Source organism: Pelecanus crispus, chromosome 12 (genome assembly GCF_030463565.1).
Source record: "Pelecanus crispus isolate bPelCri1 chromosome 12, bPelCri1.pri, whole genome shotgun sequence".
Classification (NCBI taxonomy): Eukaryota; Metazoa; Chordata; class Aves; order Pelecaniformes; family Pelecanidae; genus Pelecanus; species Pelecanus crispus.
In genome coordinates, this window is record NC_134654.1 from 5,022,157 (window position 1) to 5,047,756 (window position 25,600).

Here is a 25,600-nt window from a genome sequence, read left to right on the forward strand (position 1 = left end):
GCCAACCGTTAATTTCTGTGTCTGTACTATTTACTGTAGCGCTTGGATGAAATATGTCCCTGTAGCTCTCGAATAGATTGAGTTACTCATGGACTTCCAGGGCAATTGAGGAAATGAGTAACTATGCAATGGAACAAACGTATGCATAACGTGGTGTGACTCCTTGCCTTGCAATCTTTCCTTTCAGACATGTTGGAATTGCAGCCTGCTTCTCCACTGCCAAATGACACATATGCTCTGTAAATAGAAGATACCATTGTCTATGCTATGACTACAGGGAAAACTGGGGAAAGTTTTCCCACTGGGATAGCTAAAACAATACATGTCTTCCAATCATGTTAACTCCATTGAGTTAGATTGTTGTGTTTGAAACCCTGTTAGCTTATGTGTTGACAAGGCTCTTTTAACATGTTAAGCCAATTCTATCAATTTCAACATTAATGAAAAATAGACTCAGTTTACCGTTCAAGGCAAGGTCATTGTCTTGGGACAGCAGAGATGGTCTAAGAGTGGCAGAGAGATAGCAAGCTTTGAAGTTTTAAAATGTAGAATGTTGGACAAAGGTAATTAGGCACTGGCATTGCCGTTGTTGGCAAACTAGGTCTACTCCTAAATGAAAGGTATTATAGCAAACATCTGAGACCTGTGTGATTACTTAGGACACCTAAAATAATGTAAATTTACAGAGCAGTTCATTAACACCATCCCCGAGAAGCTGCTTCAGTGGCCTTTGGTACTGCTGACATGTTCTGCTACAGTAATCTGTCCCCACTGCTGCTCGGGGAGGTGCTGAGGGGAACGCAGCGGGCCCTGCCGCAGTGTTCCTCATTACTACAGCTACACGCGGCACCCACAGCACAGCAGGGAGAGTACTCGTGATTGTGCATGTTTCTTGCTTTGAAAACCCCGCACTTGATTTTTCAGCTCATGCTATGTTAGTGGGAGACTCCTGCCTCTCCCAGCACAAACAGCTTGAGTTTAATTTCCTCTGAGGCAAAGATCTAACCCTTTCTAACCATCTAGAAGAAATTCTAGTGTTTTCAGAATTTCAGCTGGGATTCTGGTACACTTGTCCTAGTGCCCATGAGAGTCACAAACATGCAATACAAATCCTCTTGTGTTAGGAGCTTTCAGATTAGATTAAAACCTATCTATTCACAGGGCCAAAAGGCACAAAAAGAGTCCAGGAAAACTGCATTTGTCTCTATGCACAGCAATGAATTTCATGGAAAATTAGCCTCAGAATCAATACAAAGTTGGATGCATGATGCTGGTTTTTCTGCTCATGGGGCTTTTATGCTACAGGAGATGTGGTTTCTTGTTTTATGAATTGCTGAAAGGCTTTAAGGGTTTTGTGATTTTGCTGCTAATCAGTGTGTGAGTGGCATGTCTGATCACAGCAAGGTTCAACAGAACAGAACACAACCTTTTCCATGCTTAGGCCCTTATTCCTGTTCTGTGGGGAAAAAGAACCAACCAAACTATACCAGTGCTAGGAAATATCCCTGGTTTAATATTCTTCAATCCCAACCTATAACCCTGCTAATCCAGCTCTCTAACACACACCAGCCAATGTACTTCAAATCTAAGCCTAAATATAAGCCTAAATCCCAGATGGGCTCTCTTCATCAGTGAAACCTAGCAACGGGGGCAAAATGGTTGCTTTAAAATGTAGAAAGCATTTGAGGAGTTAGTAAAGCAGAATTTCTCCACTGTTCATTTCTCACTGGGAAGCAAAGACAGTTCTCCAGAGAGAAAAAACACATCCAAACGACACCATCATCCTTTTCTGTATTTTTCAGTGGAGCAATTCTATTTGTTCTGAACCTCTAGCAGTTGTTTGAAGTGTCTGAAAGAGGATCAGAATGACCAAGTCTTACTTGTCAAGACACAGGAGCTGTAGAAATACTCACAAAAAGTCTTAAGCTACACAGCGTACAATTGCTTTCAGGTATCATTTTAGAACTGAAATTCAGCTGGGCTTATTCGGGGGGGGGTTTCTACAATTAATACCGTGAAACGTACTAGTTCCAACAGAGTTTGCCGTTTTTAACCAGTCTGAAGCTTTTACTTCAGTGAAGGTTGGTGGCACTACAACCCAGAAGAGGCTTCATAAGATCTAGCTAGAGAAATTGATAAACATTATGAAGCAAGTATTTCAACATGAGTAGGTATACCTTCTCCCTCTCCTAGGCTATTTCAGAGACTCCAAAGCAAAATCCTAACTTTAAAGACTTCAAAGAAAGCTTTCAGAGGGAAGGAAAAAGCCTAGAACACTAGCTCAAAAGTAATGTGGAAATTGCCTATGCTGTAGAAAGGTTCACATTACCAGGTTGATGTTATTGGCTTCTATATGCTTTAGCACTAAGGCAGTGAGGAGTTGTGTGTCCCATTCAACAGCAGGATTATCTGGAAGATCCCTGAAAATGAGAAGTGCAGTTAGTCACTTCACTGCTGAGAACTTTATAAAGACCATGCTAGAAAAGACAGATCCTCATATCAGAGAATGAAATCAAGATAAATTTATTTACCATATAAACCCACTGAACCTTACTTAAGACTCTTACAAGCTTGTATATTGGAAGGTTGAAGGGAAACAGCAGTTCCAGCACCCTCCTCATAGATTTGCCAAGGTCTGCCTTTCTTCTTACCATTAAGGTAGACTTTCTGGCTGCTTTATTTTCAGCAACATCTATTTTGTTCAATGATTCTTGTTCTCTACTCATCCCGCTCAAATTTCTTTCTCTCTTTATTTAAAAACCCTTTTAAAATACATTTTCCCAAAAGACTTTTCAATCATAATCTACTGGTGAATTACATACGAAAAGTAACAAGCAAACTCCTGCTCTCATTTATACAGGAGCAACCCATTAACCTCAACCAGAGGACAATAGGGCCATAATCATATTGCATGGATTTGATGGTAGTTCTTCATCTGTTTATTTTATGCTTTGCATACCAAGTGGGTATGCAAAGCGTACTGTGACTGAATACTCTGCCTGGGTATTTTAGATTGCAGGCTCCTAGGGGCAGGGACCATGAGCCAAATGCAAAATAACACCAGGCAGCCAACAGAATGATTCCATATTTACACAACTGAGAGCTGAATTTGACCCCCCAGTCATTATGTTTCAATGATGCCAAGAAAACATTGTTTGCAAAGTTAAAAAGGTTATTAGTAACACTAGGATAACACACAGCTGCTAAGGACCAATAATGACATGTGAAACTGGTCTTTTTCTCAGGCCTTTTCCATCCTCTGATAGTCTGATAATTGCTGTGAGGTGGTTCAGCAGAAAGGTGACTACACAGCCTTCTCACACAGACACATGAGTTTGGATCTGAACTGATCCAGCTGTTTGCTGCAGAGAGCAGGGGCACCACTTCCCAACACTCTTCGCGCCTTGCTGACTCCCCAGACAGCAAGGACCATAACATCTGCAACAAAACAACAGGAAAATGTCTTCTTGGCACGCTCCAAAGTAAAGCTCAGCCTGCATCTTCATGAGAGGTCTTCCGGCCACGGATTTTCCCACTGCTGTTGACAGTAGTAGTAGTAGAAGGAAGAGCCTAAAGTACAAACTGGCCATTAGCATTTTACCCGTTGTGTTACATACTCCTGCTCAGCAGAGGCCAAAATAACGTGCTGTTAGAAACCCCAGCAACAAGGGAAGGCGTTTCTACATTAGCGTACACATTCTAGCTATGCTCCCTGTAGCAGTATTACCGACAACAGAAATTTCTGTTGTTATTTGCAATTCCCTCTCGTATAGACAGCATCTTTGTCTGATGCATACAAGACATTTGAATTTCATCACAGGAAGGATTCTTTGGTACATCTGGTGGTTGTCTCATCAGCTTAACAAACCTGCATCTCATCTGCTCAAGACAAAAACTTTCACATCTCATGTTTGAAGAGGAAGTGGCCCTGCTGACCCTGAAGGTATTACAAGTCCCACCACATCACAGCAAGCTTTAAATGGAGCACATTTTTAAAATGTTTCAACTAAAACATCCCAAGCAACATGCACACTGAACAGAGTCTAAGTGCAAGTCTAACAGTGCTTCAGTTGTTCGAATAGTACCTTTGAGGTTATGTCAAGGCTTAATCTGATAATATTAAAGTACTAAATTAGTCTAAAATGGATTCTTCACTGCCCACTTACAATGCAAATATCATTCCCCTTTTTGGATAGGGGTTAAATGGAGCTGTGGAGGAAGTGAAGAGTCCCATTAAAACAGGAGGGGTGCTCCCAACAGGGAGAGGTCAGAAAAAAAAAGTAGGGCTTGGAATTTATGATGTCCAGGAGGCTTTGGTGTCATAGCCACTGCACTCAGCTTTATTGGGCTGTCTCCAAAAAGGCTGCCGGGTAGTGGAGCAGGTTTTAACTAGTTTAGACAGATAAAGATCACCCTCGTTCAATGGAAATGAACAGCTGGAGGCAAGGGTTTAGAATCCCTGGAAACAAAACAATCTGAAGGCATGAGCAAATTAACTCCATGAACACTGAACTGATTAAGCAGGAATATTCTGCAAAAAATTCTGCTTCTACCCACTTACTGCTGCTCATGGAGAGACCGCTCACTCCCAGCAAGGAAAAGGAATTATTTTTCTTGCATATATTTGTCAGGCACCAAAGACAGAGAAGCTGATCTTGCCAAACAAGACACACATGTACATAAGCACATTCATAACTCATTAATAGCCACGATGGCCCACTGAAGTATTCTTAGCTCATTCTGCAAACACGAAAAGTGACACACAGGTTAAATGACATGCCCAAAGTCACTCAGAGAAATCAGCAGCAGAACTGGCAATACATTAATCTAGATTGCTCCAGGAAATTACTTTTTTTTTTTTTTGTAAGAGTTTGTATAAGACTTTGTAAAGTTGAAAATTTAAGCGTTACCATGATAGTAGGGGTCCCACTGAAAGCATGAGACCCGTACCTTTCTGCCTGTGCTCTGGATATCAATAATTGGGTCCAGGTAAGGATGAAAAGGTGACTAAGAAAACCAAGTTCATATACACTGCATAGCAATGCATACAAAACACATTCTTACAGGAGGTCTCTACATGCCCTAGGAACTTTGTAGGGGCATACAAACTGTGAAAACTGCTGTAGTTCACGAAACCATCTATTCAGCACAAAATATTTTTCCGAATATCATAAATCAGTCCTCACCAAACCTGAAAAGTCCACTGACTTGAGGCACTACTGAAATAAATTGCATTCATTCTGGTTTTACCTTCAGGACGTAGTATCAGAAACAGTCAGCATTTAAATGGTTAACTCCACACTGCCTTTCTGGCTAAGGCTGATAATGCCTTGGAGCTCAAGGTCAAAGGGCTGAGATAAAGGAATATAAAGGAGTGAAAATTAGCACATTCCCTGGAGCAGACTGGAGCTTGTCCCAGGAGACACTGGTTCCCCACACCCGCTCTCCCTGTCCTCTGCCCCAGAGAGCTCCTTGCTGCTGTGACAGCTCAAGATACAACCAAGGTACAGCTCCTGCACTGGAGAGGCCTCCCAGGTCACACTGCTGGAGCGTGCCCGTGGGAAGGGTAGAGGGCTTTGGTCATTTGGCCTCATTTCCACCCAACTATTACGGTCTGGAAGTGATGTTTATGGGCATTCTACATGACTGGATACTGAATGCAGGTGGCTGCTTGGATGCAGCCCTTGTTGACCAGGGAAAAATAGGCAGATGCACAGAAGAAACAAAACCCCCTATTTTTAATGGAATAAGGCTCCAGAAATGTATTTTCCCAGCTATTTCCAGTGAAAGCCATACTGTGCACTGTACAGGGAATTTACAGCTGTGCCAAGGGATCTATAGACTGAAGAGAGAGAGAAACAGAGCTATGGTGCTGCAGTTGCTGCAGTATGGAGTAGTGTCTGTCTCTGCTTACTGATTTCAGCAGGACTAGTCACGGGCAACATTGTTGTCTGAAAACAAAACCGTATACCTTTCTATTTAACCATCCACTGTTGGGAGTGAGAACCAGGCAGGACCCCCGGTTTTCTCCTCACCTTCTTGCTTTCCTCCTTGCCAAGCTGGGCAGACAGAGCAGACACTGGCATCTGCAGTTCCCCTTCCCAAGGCTTGTGTAGGAATAATACGGTGGATGTCCTGGATATCCTGGCCCAGGCACCAGAGAGCTACAAGGAGGCCACAGCAAATCACATCAGCACATTAAACCAAAAATCAACCTTGTGCAGATCTTGCCCAGCAGTCTTACAGCTGGCTGAATGAAAGAAATGTTAAAAATCGCTGCCTGATGCCAGCTCCTCTCCAGGCCTCCTCCCCTTGCCTGCTGCGGGCTGTGGAGCGTAGCTCCTCTTATGCCTCAGCCTTGGCCATTAAAACACTGTGCTTGTTGCCAGTAACGCTATCCCTGCCAGCAGCCTGGACAATTCTGTAGGGCCATCTTTCTAGGAACATTTGGGCTCAAGATGGCTCGATTCCTGTCATTTGGAAGGTCTCTTTTGGCCAAGACAGAGATTTAAAAACCTATTCACAGATATACATTGCCAAGTTACACCCTTCTTACATGATACTGTCCAGTTTTCCACTGCTCATCTTCCACAGATCCTTTAGCAACAGCCAGTGCATTTATACGTACAATCTTCTTTCAAAGCCTTCCACGGAATTTATTCTGCTCATGAACTAAGCTTTTATGACAGCTCTAAAGGTTAAGTTAAACTAAACAGTCTATGCAATGTCCACGTGGCTTAACAAACAGCAAACAGGCTGCCCTGTATGGGACACTGGCAGTTACATTAACCTTGAGATCTGTCCCTGCTGAAATCTGTGGAATCGGGCAATCCTCAGGCCCCTGGGTGTGTTATGAAGCAGCGCCTCTCCCTGCGGGGCAGTTACCCTGACGGGGACTGGCAAGCACCCTCTCTGCCTTGACATGAAGCCTTTATAGGTGGCAACAGGGTTCCTTCTCGAAGATGCTTAAGTCTCCATTAATACATTCTGAGACACCAGAGTAAAACTTTCAAGATACTAACGTGATTTTCCATTCCGCTACACACCAAAAGGGTTAAGATGAAAGAGCTTTCCCATTCCTTATTGCCTTTTTATCCTGCAGCATGACCTTAATCAATCCAAGGCTAGGGACCAGGAAACATTTTTGCATAATTTCTCCTCCTTATCCCTCCTCTCCCCAGTGAATGATTTTACATTAAATCAGCACAAAGGTCAGTAGATTGATGGTGGATTATATAGGAAACAGGTGAACGGCTGTGCACTAGGTTCCCAGCTGAGTACAATGACCACAATGTGTTTGTTGGAACAAAGGATGCCCTTTGTATAAAGTTAACTGTATGAAATGAACATCTGGGAAATTGAAACTGGATCAAAAAGCAAAAGATCCCACAGAACAAAATGACGTGAGTGCACAATTAGTGAAAAAGCCATGTGATGACTAGAGGCAATCAGTGACCTTTATATCATAGCATCAAAGTAATTGAAAAAACTGTGTAAACAGAAATTATTTCATGCTCTCTAAAGTAGAGCAGAGAATTTTTATTTTTGAGATTATGCTAAGATAAGTTAAGACAGGCTAGCCCTAGATCTTGAAGCAGAGCCTCTAAATCCTTACATTAATAACTATTTATAAATTTCTCTTCCTATAATGGCCAGTTACAGACAGGAGGGAAATATTGCTGTTAGGCTGCATGTACATCTCTGATTCAACTGAAAAGAGCCCACTTAGACAAACGATCAGCATCTTGCAACACCACGTTATACAGAGAACAGATGCTGTGTGCTTATTAGAATATAACAATCTACAATTTAGGAGAGAAATGGACTAAACCAGGATGCTAACTGTCAAATGAAAAGCCACGTACAACAGAGAAGCTCAAGCTGAAATTTTTACACCAGCAGCTTCCTCCTTTTCCTCATAGTAAAGAAACCCAAATTATTCTGAGATTTGTATTTTAAGATTGGAAATAAGAATCTTAGGTTTTGGTGTAAGTAGAGGGTAAAGGAAGTGGTGAAAATGTCAGCGACTGGAATATTAAAATACACTTCAAATATTTCACAAAATTAAAAAAGCAGAATGGACATAACCCTTTTCTCCCATCCTTAACTTTTGTAATGTGTAAGTTTGGACCTACTTTATACGAATTTCAAAGGTAAATTAAATAAGTTTAGATGCCAGGTAAGTGCTGACGTCACTAGTGTGGCCATGCCAGGCAGAAGTCATGCGTAAAGGGAAAGAACGTAAAGACTGTGAGCACTCCATTCAGCTTGCTCAAAAGTCCAGGCCAAGCTGTGCATGCTTCTCCACTGAGCTAAACACAGTGCACCTCTGTCAGATAATATTCCAAGTACCTCCATAACTCCCCAAAGGTAAACGGTAGTTAGATCTCTAGGGAACAAACTTTTTGACTTGGGCATGATCATATCTTTCTGTTTGAGAAATAAGCATCCTTTGGGTTTAAATTCAAAGGAATTGTTACAGAACACAGGACTGCTTGTTTGCAAAGACCTATCCAAATGTCCCTGTACTCATTTTTTTTTTTTAATGAATTATTGATCATTTCTCAGCAGAGTTTAATGTCTATTCACAGAGATGACACAATTGCTTATCATAATTTGAAATCTGGTATTCATTTGACGTCTGTGCCTCGGCGCCTTGTTGATAAATTACAGCACAAAGCTCTGTAGGAACAAGTTCATATTCAATGTCTTTAAACAAAAACAATTGATGGTGCCTTTCAACAACAGAAATGCATAGAAACTACAGTGGCTAAAGCTAGTTTTAAAAAGTAACTTTTAAAAACTAGTTTGGAGAGGGCATCAGGCCCTGCTGTGTAAGACAGGAAACAAAATTCAGCTCAACTAATTCTGAATTGATCGCTGATTTAGTCACAGCTTTCCTACCTTCCGCTCTTCGCACCTGTGAAATGGAAATAATTATATGTTCACACCTATGTAAAGAAGTTTGAGATCCTCCTAAGAAAAGCGTTATGTCTGTTCTCTGATTTCTACATCAAAATCTAAAACGCACATCTTGGCAATCTTGGGTACTGGGAACCCCCCAAACCTGCCTTTACTCCCTGTCTTCCCACACAGTATGGAATCAAGTTCAACATCTTAGTCCTGACTCAAAGGCTTGGCCCAAAACACATAAAAGACTGCATGAAGCTCCAAAATGATGGATATGGTGAACAGCTCTGCCTCTGTGGTGCAGAGGAACTCTGCAACAAGGACAACGTCTTCTCAAGCAGTTAGGACTTCCTTAGGGGCTGGTGCCAAACAGTGAATGGACTCCCAAATCAAGTGTCATCAGAAACCGCTTCGCTTTAAGCTGCAAATACCTGGAATACTCCTTGGAACATATCCTTTTTAGCAGAAACACAGCAATATTTAAAATTTAAAATTCCCCGGACCTCCAGAGCACATAAGAAAGCTAAGACATCTGGGCCAAATGTTATCCTAACAATGGAGACCCTGTTTGCCAAACCACATGACAGGGGTTTGGGTGTGTTGCCTAATGGGCACCTTGCTTTGGTCACGTAGTGGCAAGGTGTCACCATGCAATACTGCAGCTAAGGAACATGATTTCTAGTAGGGTCACAGTGGTGGAAAACAAGATTTCTGGCATGTGTCTACAACTCCTTGTCCGATCCTTGGTCTCACACAGCAAATCACATCTGTGGCTGACATGCACTTAGTATGCAGCACTGCCCCAACACTGTGCTGCAAACATATCACCTGCAAGAGGAGAAACAAGACCTGGGAGTCTCACGTGCAAGTGTCACACTCCATGTGCGACACTCATGTTATTACTGTGCTGCTGGAACGTGCTCAGGAACTAGTGCGAAGAACACCTCAGAACCTGTGTAGTCGTCACCACTGATTGATCAACCACACAAGGCAATGAGCGCTGAATACCTTGCTGTCATGCACAGCTTTGAACTCAGCTGCCAGAGGAAGGAGAGGCCTTAGAGTTCATTCACTCCAGCCTACCCTGAGAAGCCCTAGCTTCAGTTTAACCAGAAGTCTGCAACGGGTTGTTTGCAAGAATCACGCCACACCACGGAGTGTATCTGGATCGCTGGTGAGACTGGTAGTAACAAAACAATTAAGTTCAAGTCCCTAAGGAGAATTCTTTAAAAAATAAAGCAGTCACCCCCCGCCCCTTTACCTTTCACCCTCAAGTTTGGTGTGGTGTTTTATGCTATTTTTTATTCCCAACTTTCATTCATGTTTGAGTTGCATTCATTTTGCACATACACTACATGCCAAGCCAAGGCCAGTTACAGCCCTTTGTCCCTGACAGCCATTATGTGACCAGAATATACAATGTGCCCATCGACCGAGTGGGGCCCACAGATCCCACCCACATCAGTGACACAGTGACAACCAGCAGCTTCCAGCACTGCAGACTGCCAGTAGTGACTTGCCAAGTGCTGGGCAAGAAGCCTCCCTTTCACTTTATAGAAGCTGGACTTCTGTGTGATCTGTTGGGGGCCATTAACAGAGTTCACTGAAAACATCAGTCAGAAGCCAGACTTAGTAGTCTCATGAGATTTGGGGCTGCCATGCTGAATTATGAGTCAGCAGTTCCTCCTCTGGCCCACTGAAATGTGGTTTGGGCAGCAGACAATAGCGCAGTGTGAAATGAAGTCAATTCCACTCACATCTTGGAGAGGTATGCAAGAAAGTAGACCATCGAAGTCCCTACCCAGTTCAGGAAAACAAGAATTCACCAACCTTTTTCTGACTATCTGTTGGCAAAGTGCATTTCTGGTATTTGGCCCAAATGACTGACAAATAATGGAGCTATTAGCAACATCTGGCAATCTCATCTGTAGATCTCTAATAAGAGAAACATCTTCAAACATGCAACTGTTTAACATCTTAGAGCACAATTGCAGGGCAAAGGCAGCACTTCAACACCTTTCTCAGCCAAGAAGATGAGATGGAAATGCTCAATGGAGAGCTTAAACAGTGCTGATGATAGCAGTTTGTGGCCTTTGGGAATTTTGCTCCACATTCCCAGAACAATCTGCTCTTGTCTATGTCAGCTTGCAGAGGAGGGATAAACTGATCTGAAACCAAAAAAGGTGGACTCACCTCTACTAACACCTAGCTCCTTGGGCTCAATTACATACCACTTCAGCACGTTTCTGGCCTCTCTGATATTTCTGACAAGAATAGGGGAAGAACACAGACCACATTTCTCCAAAGGCACCATCTGTACTATAAAAAATTAACATCATCAAGCCTATATGAAAGGATCAGGCAGTTCCCAGAGTAGCTCGCAGCAGTGCTCACTTCCTCATTATTATTATTGGCCTTGCCATAGCGCCTAGGAATTCATCTGGGGCCTGAAGTCTAAGTTGTCCTGAGTGAGAACAAAAAGCCCAGCAATCCCACAATCAAAACTTATGTTTTAAACCTGAAATAGAAATCACCAGCAAAACCAGGACTCTGAGGATCAGACCACAGGACTTCACTCTTCCCTTACTCTTTTTTTTTTTTTTTTTTTTTTTGTAAAATGCTTTGAAAAAAAGAACAGCGCAGCAGGGCAGAGCTTGGGACAGGGTACATCAACCCATGCACCAAGAAGCCATGTCCAACCAACACGAGTCCTGGCACCACTGGTTCAAGAAGGTCAGACTTCCAGTTTCAAACTGCTGGGCAGGAGGTCTCACTCTCCTGGCAGAAGAGCAGTAAGCGGACAGGTGGAAGGGGAATGCAGTGTGCTCTTCCTAGCCAAGTTTTTACTACAGTACTGGCACACGAAGTTCCCGACATGCATCGTAACATGCCTAGGACTCCACAGTGGAAAAGGTACAAACCCAAGGGGAAGGAACAGAAAGTCTCTCACAGCAGCCAGCAAAATCCTTCAGAGGCGAATGACTGAAATACCACAACCTCTATATGCCAAATAAACCTAGCGCCAATTCATCACAACCTTAATATTAAATCTGTTTGCTCTTGGAATAATACACCATACTGTATAGGCAAAAACTGAAGTTCTGATTCTGGCCCAGGTAAGTCATACAGAACTTTGCCACTGACTTAATGGCATGGCCCAGACCCTCAAAGAGAAGGAAAGCCAAAAGAATAATCACTCCTACCAAAGAGACAGACCTTGGTCTATTCCACGTAACAAATAAACTGCAGTCAGAAACCTCAGGGGAAAGCTTGTAGCCAAATCAATCCCTCAGCCATTTTAATTAATCATCCAGGAAGAGAAAGCAGAGAATAGTCACTTCATGGACATCTATTTCTCATGCCAAAACTTACGTAAATGCAGATGCAACTTCAGCAGAGATCTCAAGAGGATGATGGCCTGATTCCAAATGCAGCTTCCCATGTCACAACATTCCAGCTTCCCTGTACCAATTCCATCCCAAAAGAGGTTTCCTGACTCCTCAGCCTCCCACAAACAACCACCTCCTGCAATCCATTTGATCTACGCTATGATATGGGAGCATTACTTCTCGAAGTCATGGTGTACCCACCCTTTATAACACTGAGGTACTGATGCCCTGAGCTCTCTAGCTGGGTGCAAATTTTATTACTACCAGCAAATCACTTCTTTTTATAAGACACCTCGTATCAAGAAGTTAAACACCTATCTTAACTGCGAGCTTGATCCCACAAATTTTACTGACATGCAAAGTTTCTACTCATGCAAACAATCTTGTAGGCACTGTCTTGCCAGCCCCAGTCATGTGAATGCCCCAAATCCATGATTACATGAGCAAGCTCTAGGCCAGGCCCCACTCTCTGCAGCCGGTGAAAACCCGCACCGGCTTCCACGGCAGCCCAGACAGGAACTATGTTTGGAACTCAATTTGCAGCAGCTAAGTGGGACTCTGCAACAACGAACAAAACGAGTACACCACCACAACGACCTTTATCGTTTAGCCTTCCTCTCCTCCGCGCTCTGATTTAATGCGAGCGTTATGCAATGGTTTTGCTATAGCAACAGCTGGGGTGATCGGCAGTAACCCCGCCGCTGCCTGCTCGGCCGGCGCTGCCGTGGGGCCGCGATGCAGCCGCTGAACTTTGGCCCACTAGCGAGCCTCCCACTCGCCCGGCAGTGCTGCCGGCCTGTTTGCACAGCTCACATGAGAGAGGGAGGCTCCTGGCAGCCGCCAGCATCCAGCCGGATTTCTAGGACCAGGCCAAGACTGGCAAAGGCTGGGAACAATTAACTCTTTGCGAGCAGGGGCTTCATGCTCTAGTAGCCACCTGCAGCGGCCCAGGAAAAAGGCCACTGCGCAGTGTGGTGCTTCACCCTCCCGACACCACTGCAGGGAACCGAGCAGGATTAAAACATTCAGCGAGGTGGGGGATAAGGAAATCAGTAAGCTTTAAAGAAGGGAACAGGATCTTCTTTTTCTTAATGAGTGGCAGACGAGTGAGGATGATGAACTGGAGCTGGGAACATAAGACCCTCATCAAGCACTGCGTGCTATGAATTGCGCGTACCTGGCTTGCATGGGGGTGCACAAAACTCCTCCGGTGGCACAGAGCTGTGCTGGCCCAGCGTCCCCATCCTGGGCGCTGGGGCACCTCACAAGTACCAGGGGCATGGGGAGTACCTTGGAGACAGGGAAGCTGTGCTCTACAGGTGCCTTGCTAAAATGGTTATTATAACCTTACAGCACAATTCTGTAAGAAAAAGCTGCAGATCACCAACCTGCAGCCATGCCATCGCTGTATGAGCAGGACTACTACTACTTCAGCACTTTTACACCATTTATTTCCACACATTAACAGATGTTCATTAACTAACCCCCCTGTGAGGCTGGTATGGGGAAGTAAGCAAGTAATAACCTCCACATTTTATAACGAGAGAATTAAGAGCTCAGTTAACTCTCCCTAGAAAGCCCAAGGCAACCGAGCTGAGTCAGGGGCAGAGCCCAGAATGGAGCATGTGAGCTCCCGGCTCGCAGCATGGCCGCAGCCCAGCACTGCATCACCCACACTCACTCCAGGAATAAATTTTATTGCCTGGGGCAAATAACAATCCATTCTTCAACAGGCACCTCTTATAGGTGCTCTGCAGAGCCTCATATATTCCTGGGTACTTGGACTGAGCAGAAAACCCATTAACCGTTGCAAATCATCCACCATTACACCAACATCATAGAAGCTGCCTAAAAGTACCCCCCAAAACCCGTCGATGGTCCAAGTGTTGGCCTCTGCATCACCTAATTGTGCTCTGGACTGCATTGGTATGACAGACCTGGATGACTCTTTCTAGCAATATTCCTGGCTGCTTTTCCTTATATACTTGTTACTTAGGAGTAGTCTACATAAACTCATGTCTTGCCCTAAAATATTGCATTCTCCAGTAAAACCTTGTTATTCCCAGTAAGAGGTTGTATGGATTTCTTTTCTACGCTATGATGACAAGTTCATTCTAACAAGAATGGTCCCTGCAGATACAGCACTGAAAAGCAGGTATGCCTTGGTATCAGAACTCCCTTTGACAGCTGGATGCTCATCCACATTTATACCTACATCCAAATATAAATGTTTCATAAAAAACATTGAAAGGAAATTTGTTAGGTCTGGCTAAAAATCTAAGCACTGAAAAAGTTCGAATGAAATCAGTGACTCGTCTCATTTTTGCAGAAGCAGGATTATTGCAATAAACTGTTCTCTGCCCCTTACTGGTAAGACAGGCTGAATTCTCTGACATTCATGTATGAGCTCTCCATGTAGCACTCCCTTTCAAGCCTCAATCTGCTAGCACAAATTCTGCAAACCCCTTACCTCTCTTCCCCATAGATCAAACCTCCGTCTGCCAATGTTTTATCTTGCAATACTGTATGATGTCTTCTCCAAGGCAAATGATAAACCAGCCTTGGCAGCCCATCATGTGGCTACTTACAAGAATAAGAGAAATGCTGAGTATTTGGCTTATGAAACAGAAATACAGGAAGAAAATATTTATAACAATGCTACTGTTTAAATAAGAGAGACAATAATTTAATACAGATGTGACCCTTCCTTCCAAAACAAATGGTTTAAATCTTGCTGAAGCTATGTAATGACATGAAGTAGAATGGACTTAATGAAGAATACATCCAACTTAAATTGTGAATTGCCCCCTTTTATCCCTTGCCATTTTGTACTCCAAAATAAGCACAAATTTTGCTTCTTTCAAGCATTGTTTGCCAGACTTTTCAGTGCTCAGAAGACTTAAAAACTGATTTACAGGAAAACATCCTTCATCTGACAGACTGAACACTTAATGAAATTCAGTTAAATATTAACTATTAAAGAAGAGAAAATGGCACATAATTCAGAGAAGATTTGTTAAGCTTGCAGTCACAAAAACTATAAAGAATGTAGAGTATGTGCATAGAGGGAAGGCTATGTCATGAACTGAATTATTTCAATGCAAATAGTAATTGCAGAGAAATAGACTGCAACACTGAAATGAGAGGATATTGAAATTAGTGGATAAGGAGTATGCAGGTACAATGAGATAGTTAATATGTGACTTGTTAGAAGAGAGGGCATGACTGGGCATGGAACTGTAATCAAACTGTTTTCATTTAATGCTTCAGTTGGTACGGAAGGATCAGATAACAAAATATTCATCCCAAATCCCATTTCAGTTTCTAAAAAAACATTTCAGTTTCCTGCACTGCAGTAAAAACACTTTTTTCGTTTTAATCAAAACTGATTAAAGAAGCTACAGGAGGCAAAAGATAGTCAACAATGTCCAGCAAAGAATTCACTTCCCTTGTTCCTGATCTCTCATGCAATAAAACTGAGATTATGGGTCATAAAACACCATCCACATTTGCAAAATCTAGTGTACATTAGGGAAAAAGGTGAATACGTGACAAATGAAAACATACACTTCCTATTTGCTTCATCAAATTCTGTTTTGTCCTTTTTAAAAAGTTGATGTTCCGTCATCAAAACAGCTACATTTCCTACAGAACAAATTACCTAAAGTGCTCGAAGTTGGCTTCAGTATCTCCACCAAGAGCAACAGTAAATTCCATGAGCAAACTAGTAAATCCCATCCTACTACTTTGACGTATTATTTTGAGTATCTTTTACACTGTTTTACTCATTATAATGAAAATACCTATATATTTTTTTAACAATTTGTCAGCATTACTTACCTCCTAACAGAGTATCTTGTTCTATTCATAGCTGTTATATGTTGGAAATTCTGGATTGCTGGCATTCTCTGTTGGTGGGTTGGGTTCTCTTAAATGAAATTCCTATTTGGTGGTGGGGTTACATTAAACGTACTCCCAACCTAGCAACTGTCCCTTTAAGGAATTTATTCTTTTTAATAGTGTGCTCTAATCTGAAGCACTACATCCACCAACTTCTAATTCAAGCTTACATTGGAACTGAAAAACTTTGTAATTTCATGTATACTGATTGAACTAAGGCCAAAGGGAATAAAACCATTTAGCTTTCACGTGAACTCAAAAGAAGAAAGGCTTCTTTGGCAATATAATTACAGAGCACAGATCTTTTAAGAGGAAATGAACTACAGGGATTTATAGGATTAGACTTTTTTTCCCTTTCCTTTTTAATGACAGCTAGGGCTCTCCTTCACTCACCCCTTCCAGTCTAACAGCATATAATAAGGAAATTCTTAGCAGGCAGGGTCTGGGACTGTTACAGAGAGATGTTTCAGTGGGACACTGTTATGGGATGGAATGTGTCAATGATTTTTTCACGAGGCCCACCATCCTTCTTTCACCTCCCTGCAGCCCTGACACCTTCCTGAAACTGATTAAGGAAGTAAGTAGTGCCTGTAGTCCCTTGCTAGTGCTTTCTTTTCCTGGCATCTTAGAGAGATTATGGCCAAGCATGTGCTGCGCTGTCTGGAATCGTCGTGTGGTCCCATCCAGTCCGGTTTTGAGTATCCGATCCACCTGCGTTGTTGCTGCTGAGGAGACCTGAACAACACTTCAGCTGTATCAGGAGCTTGTTTGTACAAGGAACTGAGGTTCTGTTCTATCACATCACCTTTCCCACGTCCAGACAAAGCTGAAGCAGGGAACTGTGAGCTATTTCATGCTGCCATATTCAAATGCTGGCAACACACTGGGTTGTGGCAAGCAAAACTCAAGGGCAGTGACTGGTTTACTTAGTTGTTTTGGTAACATTGCAGTTGACCCGGGCTGAGCAGGTCAGTGTGACTCAATCATCATAAGCAGAAGGAAACAATTGCAACAAGTGGTGGAGCTAATTAATGTAGGTTCCTCCACTAAATGGACTTTCTCAAACTTGCGTGTGTCACGTTCGCAACCTTTGGCCTGCCTAAGTATTCAAACAGTTCTGACTGTGTAGATACCTGGGACAGCCAAGTAACTTACAGCCATTTACTATGTACCATGGATCTGTATATACTTATTACCTACGCGCTCCCTATGGTTCACAAGAAGCAGTCAGGTTATAAACACCTATTTACACCGTGTCAATACTCTAGGATCTTTACTGACTGACTGTTAGTTACCAGACACAATGTAAAGTGCATGTTTTACCTATTAAGTGTGTTTAAACCCGTTTACCTTAAAGCCTGTCTTTCTCTCTCTCTGTACACTAATGCAGCTGTGGAGACCATCTGAGACACTAAAACAAATGGTCCCCTGATGTAATCGTAAGGGAGCTGGAGGAAGGGCATTTTCAGCAAGAACCTTGACAGCAGAATCTGCTTCTGTTTAAGTCTGACTTGTTCTCCTAGGAGAAGCAGTATGACAGAATGTTTTGCAAAAGATTTGTATTTATATGCATGGCTGTCAGTCCTAAATGTTGCTCCCCATCCTTATAATAATTACACCGAATGCTCAGTGGAGGTGTTTTCTAAATTGAAATAAATAGAATCAACACAGACTTGAGTTAATTGCACTGTCACACTGCATGAATAAAACACACCAATGGATACTCTTGGCTAGTATTCAACAGGGATTTGGTCACTACTATTGCTATGCAAACTGCATTTTAAATGGTGTGCTAGCAGTTTAAAAAAAAAAACATTTCTGTCTAACTTTCATCTACTATCGTTACAAGTAACTCCTAGGATTCCTCAAATAGAGTTGCGTATTTACCTCTGTCACACAGCACAAAGAAGAAGAAATATTTCAGAAAATAGATATGTACAGCTGTAAAACCGTAACACTGGATAGGGATCTAGGGGATAGACATTATATAAAAATTACTCAACATATTTTTACAAGTTAACTTCAAATCACCTGCATTTCTTGTATGTATTGCTCCAACACCAGACTTTTTTCATGCTGCCTGATGAACTGCTACAGCAGAACAGACTCCTGGACCTTCATTTGGTTTTGCAGTTTATACATCCTTCAGAGGATCTCATAAAATGACCGCCAAATTTCTAAACATGGTCACTTCCTTTATCATCCCAAACAGACAAAGGTTGTTTCAGTTCACTGCTAAGGCACTGAGGCTTGTACAGGTCTTATCTGATTACGGAGCGCCTATAACGCCCTGAGGCTGTAGAGACTGTCAACACAGCTGTCCCTTGTGTGCTCAGACAAATGTCCTGCTGGGCTATCTCTGAATCAAAATGGAAACACATCTTCTGAAATGGATTAGGGGTAAGGACAAGGACTGTTAATAGGCCAGGCAGCCAGGAAAGTTTATAAGTATTATTAAAGGAGTTTCTATTGAGCTGTTAGAAAGTACCTTGACCCCGGTGCTGTTTTGCAATTCGAAGTATTCTTTTTACTTCTGTTGTCACCTGTTGCTAGCAGAAGTATATCTAAATTAACATCTGTCTTGTTTTAGACACGTAAGACCACACAGAATACGTAAAAAGCTCGCAAAGGAGGGAGATGCAGAGCTCTGCACGCTAATGGCATAATTAGCTCTTGCAAGAAAAGCAGTCTTGCTGTATCAGCAGAGTGGCTCTCACCCTGATCCATCCAGCTGAGAGGCAGGGCTAATTCGTCTGGGCACAGGGCTGTGTGCCTAACGCAGCAGTTAGGGACCCTCATGAGTTATCCCTGCATGGCAACATCCCTGCACAGCAACGCACATACCCCTCCTTCTCATCTCAGGGAGGACAATCCGTTCAGAATTTCTCGCTGTCTCTGCTGAATAAGAGATGAATAGAGAATGCTTTAATAAAAATGTGCCACTCTGTCAAATCTTTCATTGAAAGATCTCCAAGTCTTCTCTGAACGTGTGACCTGGCAGCCACCTTGTCCTCCCTTTGAGGTGTAACAGCCATTATGGACATAGTTGTACGGGAATAACGTGACATGGAGAGGACAGAAAATCCTGGCACCACTGCAGTCAGTGGCAAAAATTCTGTTCCTTACTGGAGCTCTGCTTAGGAACTTGTCTCTCCTGAGGCACTCAGCAGCAGAAGCAAACTGGAGCAATCCTGTCTCCCAGTCTTTGTGACCACTGAACAAGACTATCTCCTGAATTTAAATCCTGAGGGTTAAACATTCCCAAATAAATTACTGTTAATGCAGATCACTTTAAGGCCAAACTAGTCTGGCTGACATTGTTTAAACATTAAGTTCTGCAGGTTTACTTCTCTAATCTCTCTTTTTTTTTTTTCCTTTTTAATTAATTTTCTGGTCATCTGTGGCTTAGAAAATGATTGGTTCAGTAGATATCCACTCCAACATCTGGGCTTTCTTTAAACAAAGTCACAAAAATGATGAATCTTCTCCTACATAATACTTTATTGCTTCCTATGTCCATGCTTTTGGTGTTTTAATCGTAACTAGAGGTGCACACACTCACATCTCAGCATGTACAGTACACTAGATAAGCAAAAAAAAAAAAAACCAACCAACATTTTAAGTTAAAGACTTGCCCAGACATCTAATATCTTATCACAAAAATCTAAAATTTGCCTTTGCTCTGAGTCACCAATAAAAAATTTACTTCATGGAACATTTGAAGAGGGGGAAAAAAAGAAAGCAAGAAAAACAGCCACGTAAATCGGGATCTCTAAAAGCATTGGCAGGGAGCATTTCTGTTCCTGTGCCTTGTCTCCCTCAGTTAGGCTGCTCAAAGGGCCAGTGAGTTGTCTCTGACATTACAACAGTGACTGCCTTGCAGGCAACCTCAAACGACGACGTGGTAAGTGCCCACCGCAGCACTGAGCCCTAGCCATGACCTGCTGCTTTTCACTTAGGCGGAAATTCACAACTGCTGGGATCAATCCAGCAGTACAGGAACAACAAAATTCCTACCTACCTCTGCCTGCAGTGCAGGACAGGTTGATTTCAACCCACCCATTTTAAATAAAGTGATTTAGTTATTTCTAAAACAGCTCTACAGCTAAGCGTAGAATTTAATTTTTACTGTATTAACAACGAGGGAGTGATGTCTTTTTCCCCACTAAATGAATTTTTATTCATGGTTTGTGCAATTTTGAGTTGAGATGGAGGCTGGAGCTCAAAGTCATTGAAACAGTGTTTTATAATTGTTTTCTAACAACTGGGTAAATTATATTAGAATTTCTAGAAATATATGGAAAAGCTTACCAAAACATAGTATCAAAAACTAACAGATCTAGTAAACAAAGACAATATTAACTGTAGCTAAGGAGATAAAGCAGGTGGGTTTGGATCACACATGCTCTTCAGGCATCTAAAAAATTAGTAGAACAGACTTTCACGTCTATTTTTATTCACAGACCACAAGATGAAAAAGAGCTTTCCTCCTTCAGTTTTGAATCGGCTTCTCAACTCTGAATTACCTAGTTTCTGAATTAGGTAAGAGAAGACAACTAAAATGGAGTCGTCGTTCACTCTAAAAAAAGTCTAGTGCTTAGTCAGAGACCTCCATCAATTCAGTGGTTTTACATTCTCTTAAACATTGGCAGGAAAAAGCACACTGCCTGCCTCCAATTTCATGTAAGTTATCTTATTGGCCTACTTGAAGCTTAGTTCTTAGTACAGATGGTCATAAATGCACATTAAATCACAATGTTTTATTTTAAACCATTTAATTTAACGTAATAAAATATTAATAATTGCAATAAATTTTTATCCATCCTGCTCCAGTGGCTTTTGGTTTTGCAGTGGAAGATCAGGCTTGCCAACTCATTAATTCATATGACTGATTGCAGTTATCATCATTGTCATAGATTTTTAAAGCCAGCAAGGACCACTGTGGTCATTATTCTCATACAACATGCTACGTAACAGCTCAACAGACCCCGTCCAACAAATCTCTTCCCCATGCTGATCCTCCTGTATCACTATCAAGTCATCTCATGGCTAAAGCAAACAGCTCAAGCATCTTAAACATTCATTATTAGGCCTATTTTCCACATCTTTCATCATTCTGGTGACTGTTTCCCAAGTATTTTCCAAACATCAACATACTTTTGCAAATGTAGACTTTATATCAAGATACTAAACTGGAACAAGAGACTCCCAAACGATACGTGAAGAAGCAATAACATCTCCTTACTCCTATCTGTTATTCCCTTGCTTGCATAGTCCTGTTCACATTCTGTGTGATCGCTGTGGCACTGGGAGCTGATGTTTAACTGGCTATCTGCAGTTATGCCCTAAGAGCTTCTTAGTGTCACCTCATACAGTCAGCTTGTAAGCGTGCCCAAGAGTTTAATCTAGGAATACTTCAGTGACTAATTTTTAACAAAGAATAACTGACTTTGTATTTGACTGTAAATGGCTACATACATTTGTTGATATAGCCACTTTCCTGTATTAGTTTTTGCTATTTATAATTCACTAGGTTGCTAATAGGTTCCCACTTTCAAAAACTGGGAAATACATATGCACAGATGAAGAGATTTGTTCAAGTGACACAGTGCGGTATTCATTGAGCTAGGCTGAGCTTAAAGGAATCTTGGCTCTTGTTTCTACGTTCAGGTTACTGAATACACTGCCTCAAGCAAATGAGTGTGTAATAGTCACTTCAACCCCCTTCATCCATTTAAGTACAGATGAAGAAGAGGAAACAGCACAACAATGCAGCATCAGCAAATTGGACTGGTACCTGCTGCCACCATGATGTTCATTTTACTGGTACGATAAAGAACTGATACCCTTGTGTTTGCCCTCAGGTTCTGCTGAGAGGGCAAAAAGAGCCACTGGTCATTACTTTTCACTACTGAACAGAAGCATGTAAACAAACTCATATGGATTCAGTATTTGTCCTTGAACTAGTGTGGGCTGCATTTGGCACTCTGCTTTTAGATCAATATATAACCCAGGCGTAATCTTATCTGGCAGGAACAGGGATATTGGGGGGAGGGGGAGGAACACAGCCTCTAGAGGTGAGGAGAGCAGCTCTTCTAAATGTTAATAGGTTAAGAATAGAAAGGTCAAATGCCTGCCTTATCGGAAGGTCCCATGTACAAACAGGCACCAAGCTGCAGCAATCAGAGCACAAGCTGGGTATAAATGTCAGGAGTTAGTTACTGTAGCTGTAAACACCAAAAGCATAATGGTGGAACTGGGAAACCTCCCAAGACACTTCTGGTTAATACAGGTCACTGGGAAAGTCCAACCGCCACCCACAACTGGCTGGAGATTACTCGAGTGTTAAGCGGCTATGGAGCCAGAGATCACTTGTGAGCTGCATGAAGGCCCCAGCAAGCATGCTGTGGAAGGATACTGCCGGGTGTCAACAGAATGAGCCGCTGTAGGAAGGGGTATTGAACACGTTCTATATCAAACATCCTGTGCTGGCAGAGCACTGCTCCAGATTGCTCTTGCAAGAGCATATCCGTGCTCCTGGAATAAGGATATACGAGGATGGAGGCAAAAAGTCCTTCCTTACCTCCTTGTAGATACTGAGGGCACTAAATGTAGCAGAAGCTGTATGAGGACTCTGTACAGAGGGTCTTCAACTCTGCTCTACAGTACCTCTTTGAGCATAATGCATAAAGGATTGGGATGGAATAAGAGACAAGGCAGCATGGGAAAAAATATCTCTCCCTTAAATACTAATACATTTTTAGCCCTGCTCTAATTAATCTTCTTATTGCCATCCAAGGAAAGAGGCCAAAAGTTGTATCACATTGGACAGTAATCTTCCTGCAGAGACAAGCAATCAATTTGAAGCAACAATGAAGCGTACCAACACCCAGAGGTGTGCGGAGTTACTCCATTGTGAGTAATATTGTGTGGGACCTACGTCTACTGTTTACCAATGCTTTCAGTCTGGCTCCTTTCGCCTGCAGTAAGTTGTCAATAAAATTAATCAACCAACCAACTGCCATTCTCCAAAAAGATCGGCAGTGAGCAGCCATGTTTGAGAATATTGCTGTTCCCTCTCTCCTGGTACAGGGACTGCCCCCGGAGATGGCTACCTGACTTTGGGAAACAGATACAGGATCGCTGCCTGGCACGGTCCCTCCTTACTGCAGAACAAAGAGCACCATTCTTGTCAGCCTGTTCCCAGCTGTAAACAACTATCAGCGGATAGGGTTAATTACTGGTTAAAACACTAAGAAGGAATAATAACTACAAATAAAGCAAGACTAAATATATTTTATCCCACAAAAGGGATAAACAGTGTTTGTGCTCATAGCTCAGAGATCATATTCTAACCATTAAATCCCTACTTTAATTGGTAAAGATAGGGCTACATTTAAAAAAAAAGAAATGCACCTATATGAAGCCATTGCTCTCTGAAAGACAATTTTAGTTTAGTGCCTTCATGTTTGTTCCACAAAGTGACCACTCTGCAGTTAACTGGGCTGGCCTCTAACCCCAGCCATAGGGGAGAACATCATAACCTACTTAAATTTGCAGGCTGCATCCTTTATGCAGCAGAGCTCCCAAATGGGCACAAATGGCTTATTTCATACACCAGCATTACTCGGCATCTGTTTATCCCACAGTCTTCTGCAAGCATCTGTTCATTTGCTGACATACATGCACTGCTCTTCTGCATTACCAACCTCATTTTCAGTCTAGAAAATCTCAAGTTCATTCATTTGAAAAAGCACAAATATACGGCAGCAGACATTTTTTCATACACATGGCATTACTGAGTGCTATTAACAGTTGCTGTTTCAACCCAGAAGCCACTGTGTTTTCAGTGACAGCTCTGATATGCTAATGATTTGTGATGTTTTCTGGACTCTTTGGGGGAAGAAAAAGCCTTTATAAAAATGTAGAATTTTATCCTTTTTATTCACAGCAAGAATGACCAAACTCATTTATCCTATGAGTCACCTCCTAAAAGCTTCACCTGGCTGACAGCCTCAAGAGATATAACACATTGTGGAGAGCCACTACAGGAGAGAGAGTGAGTCTTTTCCATCTCTCATTTCTTGAGCTAAGAGTTCAATTCAACTTAGTTCAATTTAAGGAGTAGGGAATACCACTCAAGTCTTCCAGCAACATAGTGACATTTTCTGAGTCGCTATGAATTTGAATGAAATAATTTGTCATCCCTGAACAAAGCTATGGAGAGTCTCCTACAACCCTTCTGTTTTCATTATGTAAAAGGCAATTTTCAAAATGCTGCCTCAGCTCAGATATTATTGTTTGTACACATCTGCCTGCTACAAGTTCTCTCTGTGCCTCTCATTCTGACATGCGCTGTCATTTTCTTGGCTCTCAGTCACAGCTGCCAACAGTGTAAGAAGGGTATTACAGAAATACCAACTTTCTTCATCCCTGTTTAACATGTTCATATTTCCAAAGATGATTATATGAGCACATTTATTGCAGTTGAGACTGTTTAAAGATTCAAAGGCATTGGATAACTAAAACGCACAGCCTAACACGACATTAAAAGCAAGTTCAAGAGAGACTGTATGCAATTTTCTGATCTGTATTATTTCTATGCTGTCATCATTTTGAGGCATTTGCTATACTGCTCTTTGGTTTAAACCCTAGAATGGCATTTGAATTTTTACCATAATAAAATTTCTCAACAGACTTTGCATCTTCATTATTCTGTCCATGTAAGCCACAAGGATATTTTTCCTCCTTAAATGTCCAATCTGCAGGGAATGGTTGTGAAACTCCATTATTTCCAGGAATTGCTGGCATCCTACTGCTGTCTGTTCTTCTCAGTATTGCCTGTATTTTCCTTGTTCAGCTTTAAAAGCCAAACTTGGTTTGCAAAAATGTCTGGGTTTTTTGATGCCAGAGCTGAATAAAGAGTAGAACAGGACAGAATTAGATGGTTTTATTATGCTGAAGAACCATTAACTCACATTAAAGTCTGTAAAACAACAAGAGTATAAAACTGGAAATAGATGCTCCGCCTTAAATCCTATTACTCGGAAATTTTCCTAGATGTTTCCAATAGCCTTTCTAAGCTCCATCACCCTTACCTGATCCCTACAATCAAAACAAAGTGGATTTTTTTTTAAGTTGTAAGTATTTGAATTTTCATTATTCAGTGAAGTCAAAATAATCTGTAAGGAAAGGCAGCCTGAATTCTCCAACATGCGTAACATCTGCCACAATTTGGTCTTCAATAGGCAGAGGTAAAGAACACAGACATCTATTCTCAGTTGCCCAGGAAAAGAATACATGCCAGCGAATATGGTCAAGAAAGCTGGAAGATGTAAAAAAGATTCTGGATTATTCAAATCTTTTATCAGTCATGATGGTCCAAAAGTTATAATGGAAAA

General features: G+C 41.9%; 1 protein-coding gene across 1 annotated transcript in view; it reads right to left on the reverse strand.

The window, feature by feature from the left end:
- The window catches only part of PIGL (phosphatidylinositol glycan anchor biosynthesis class L), a 63,127-nt gene that overhangs the window by 20,696 nt on the left and 16,831 nt on the right, over nucleotides 1-25,600 (reverse strand). Inside the window, exon 3 of the mRNA XM_075719450.1 lies at nucleotides 2,330-2,420. Coding sequence (XP_075575565.1) covers nucleotides 2,330-2,420 — 91 coding nt within the window. The remainder of the gene's footprint in view (nucleotides 1-2,329; nucleotides 2,421-25,600) is intronic.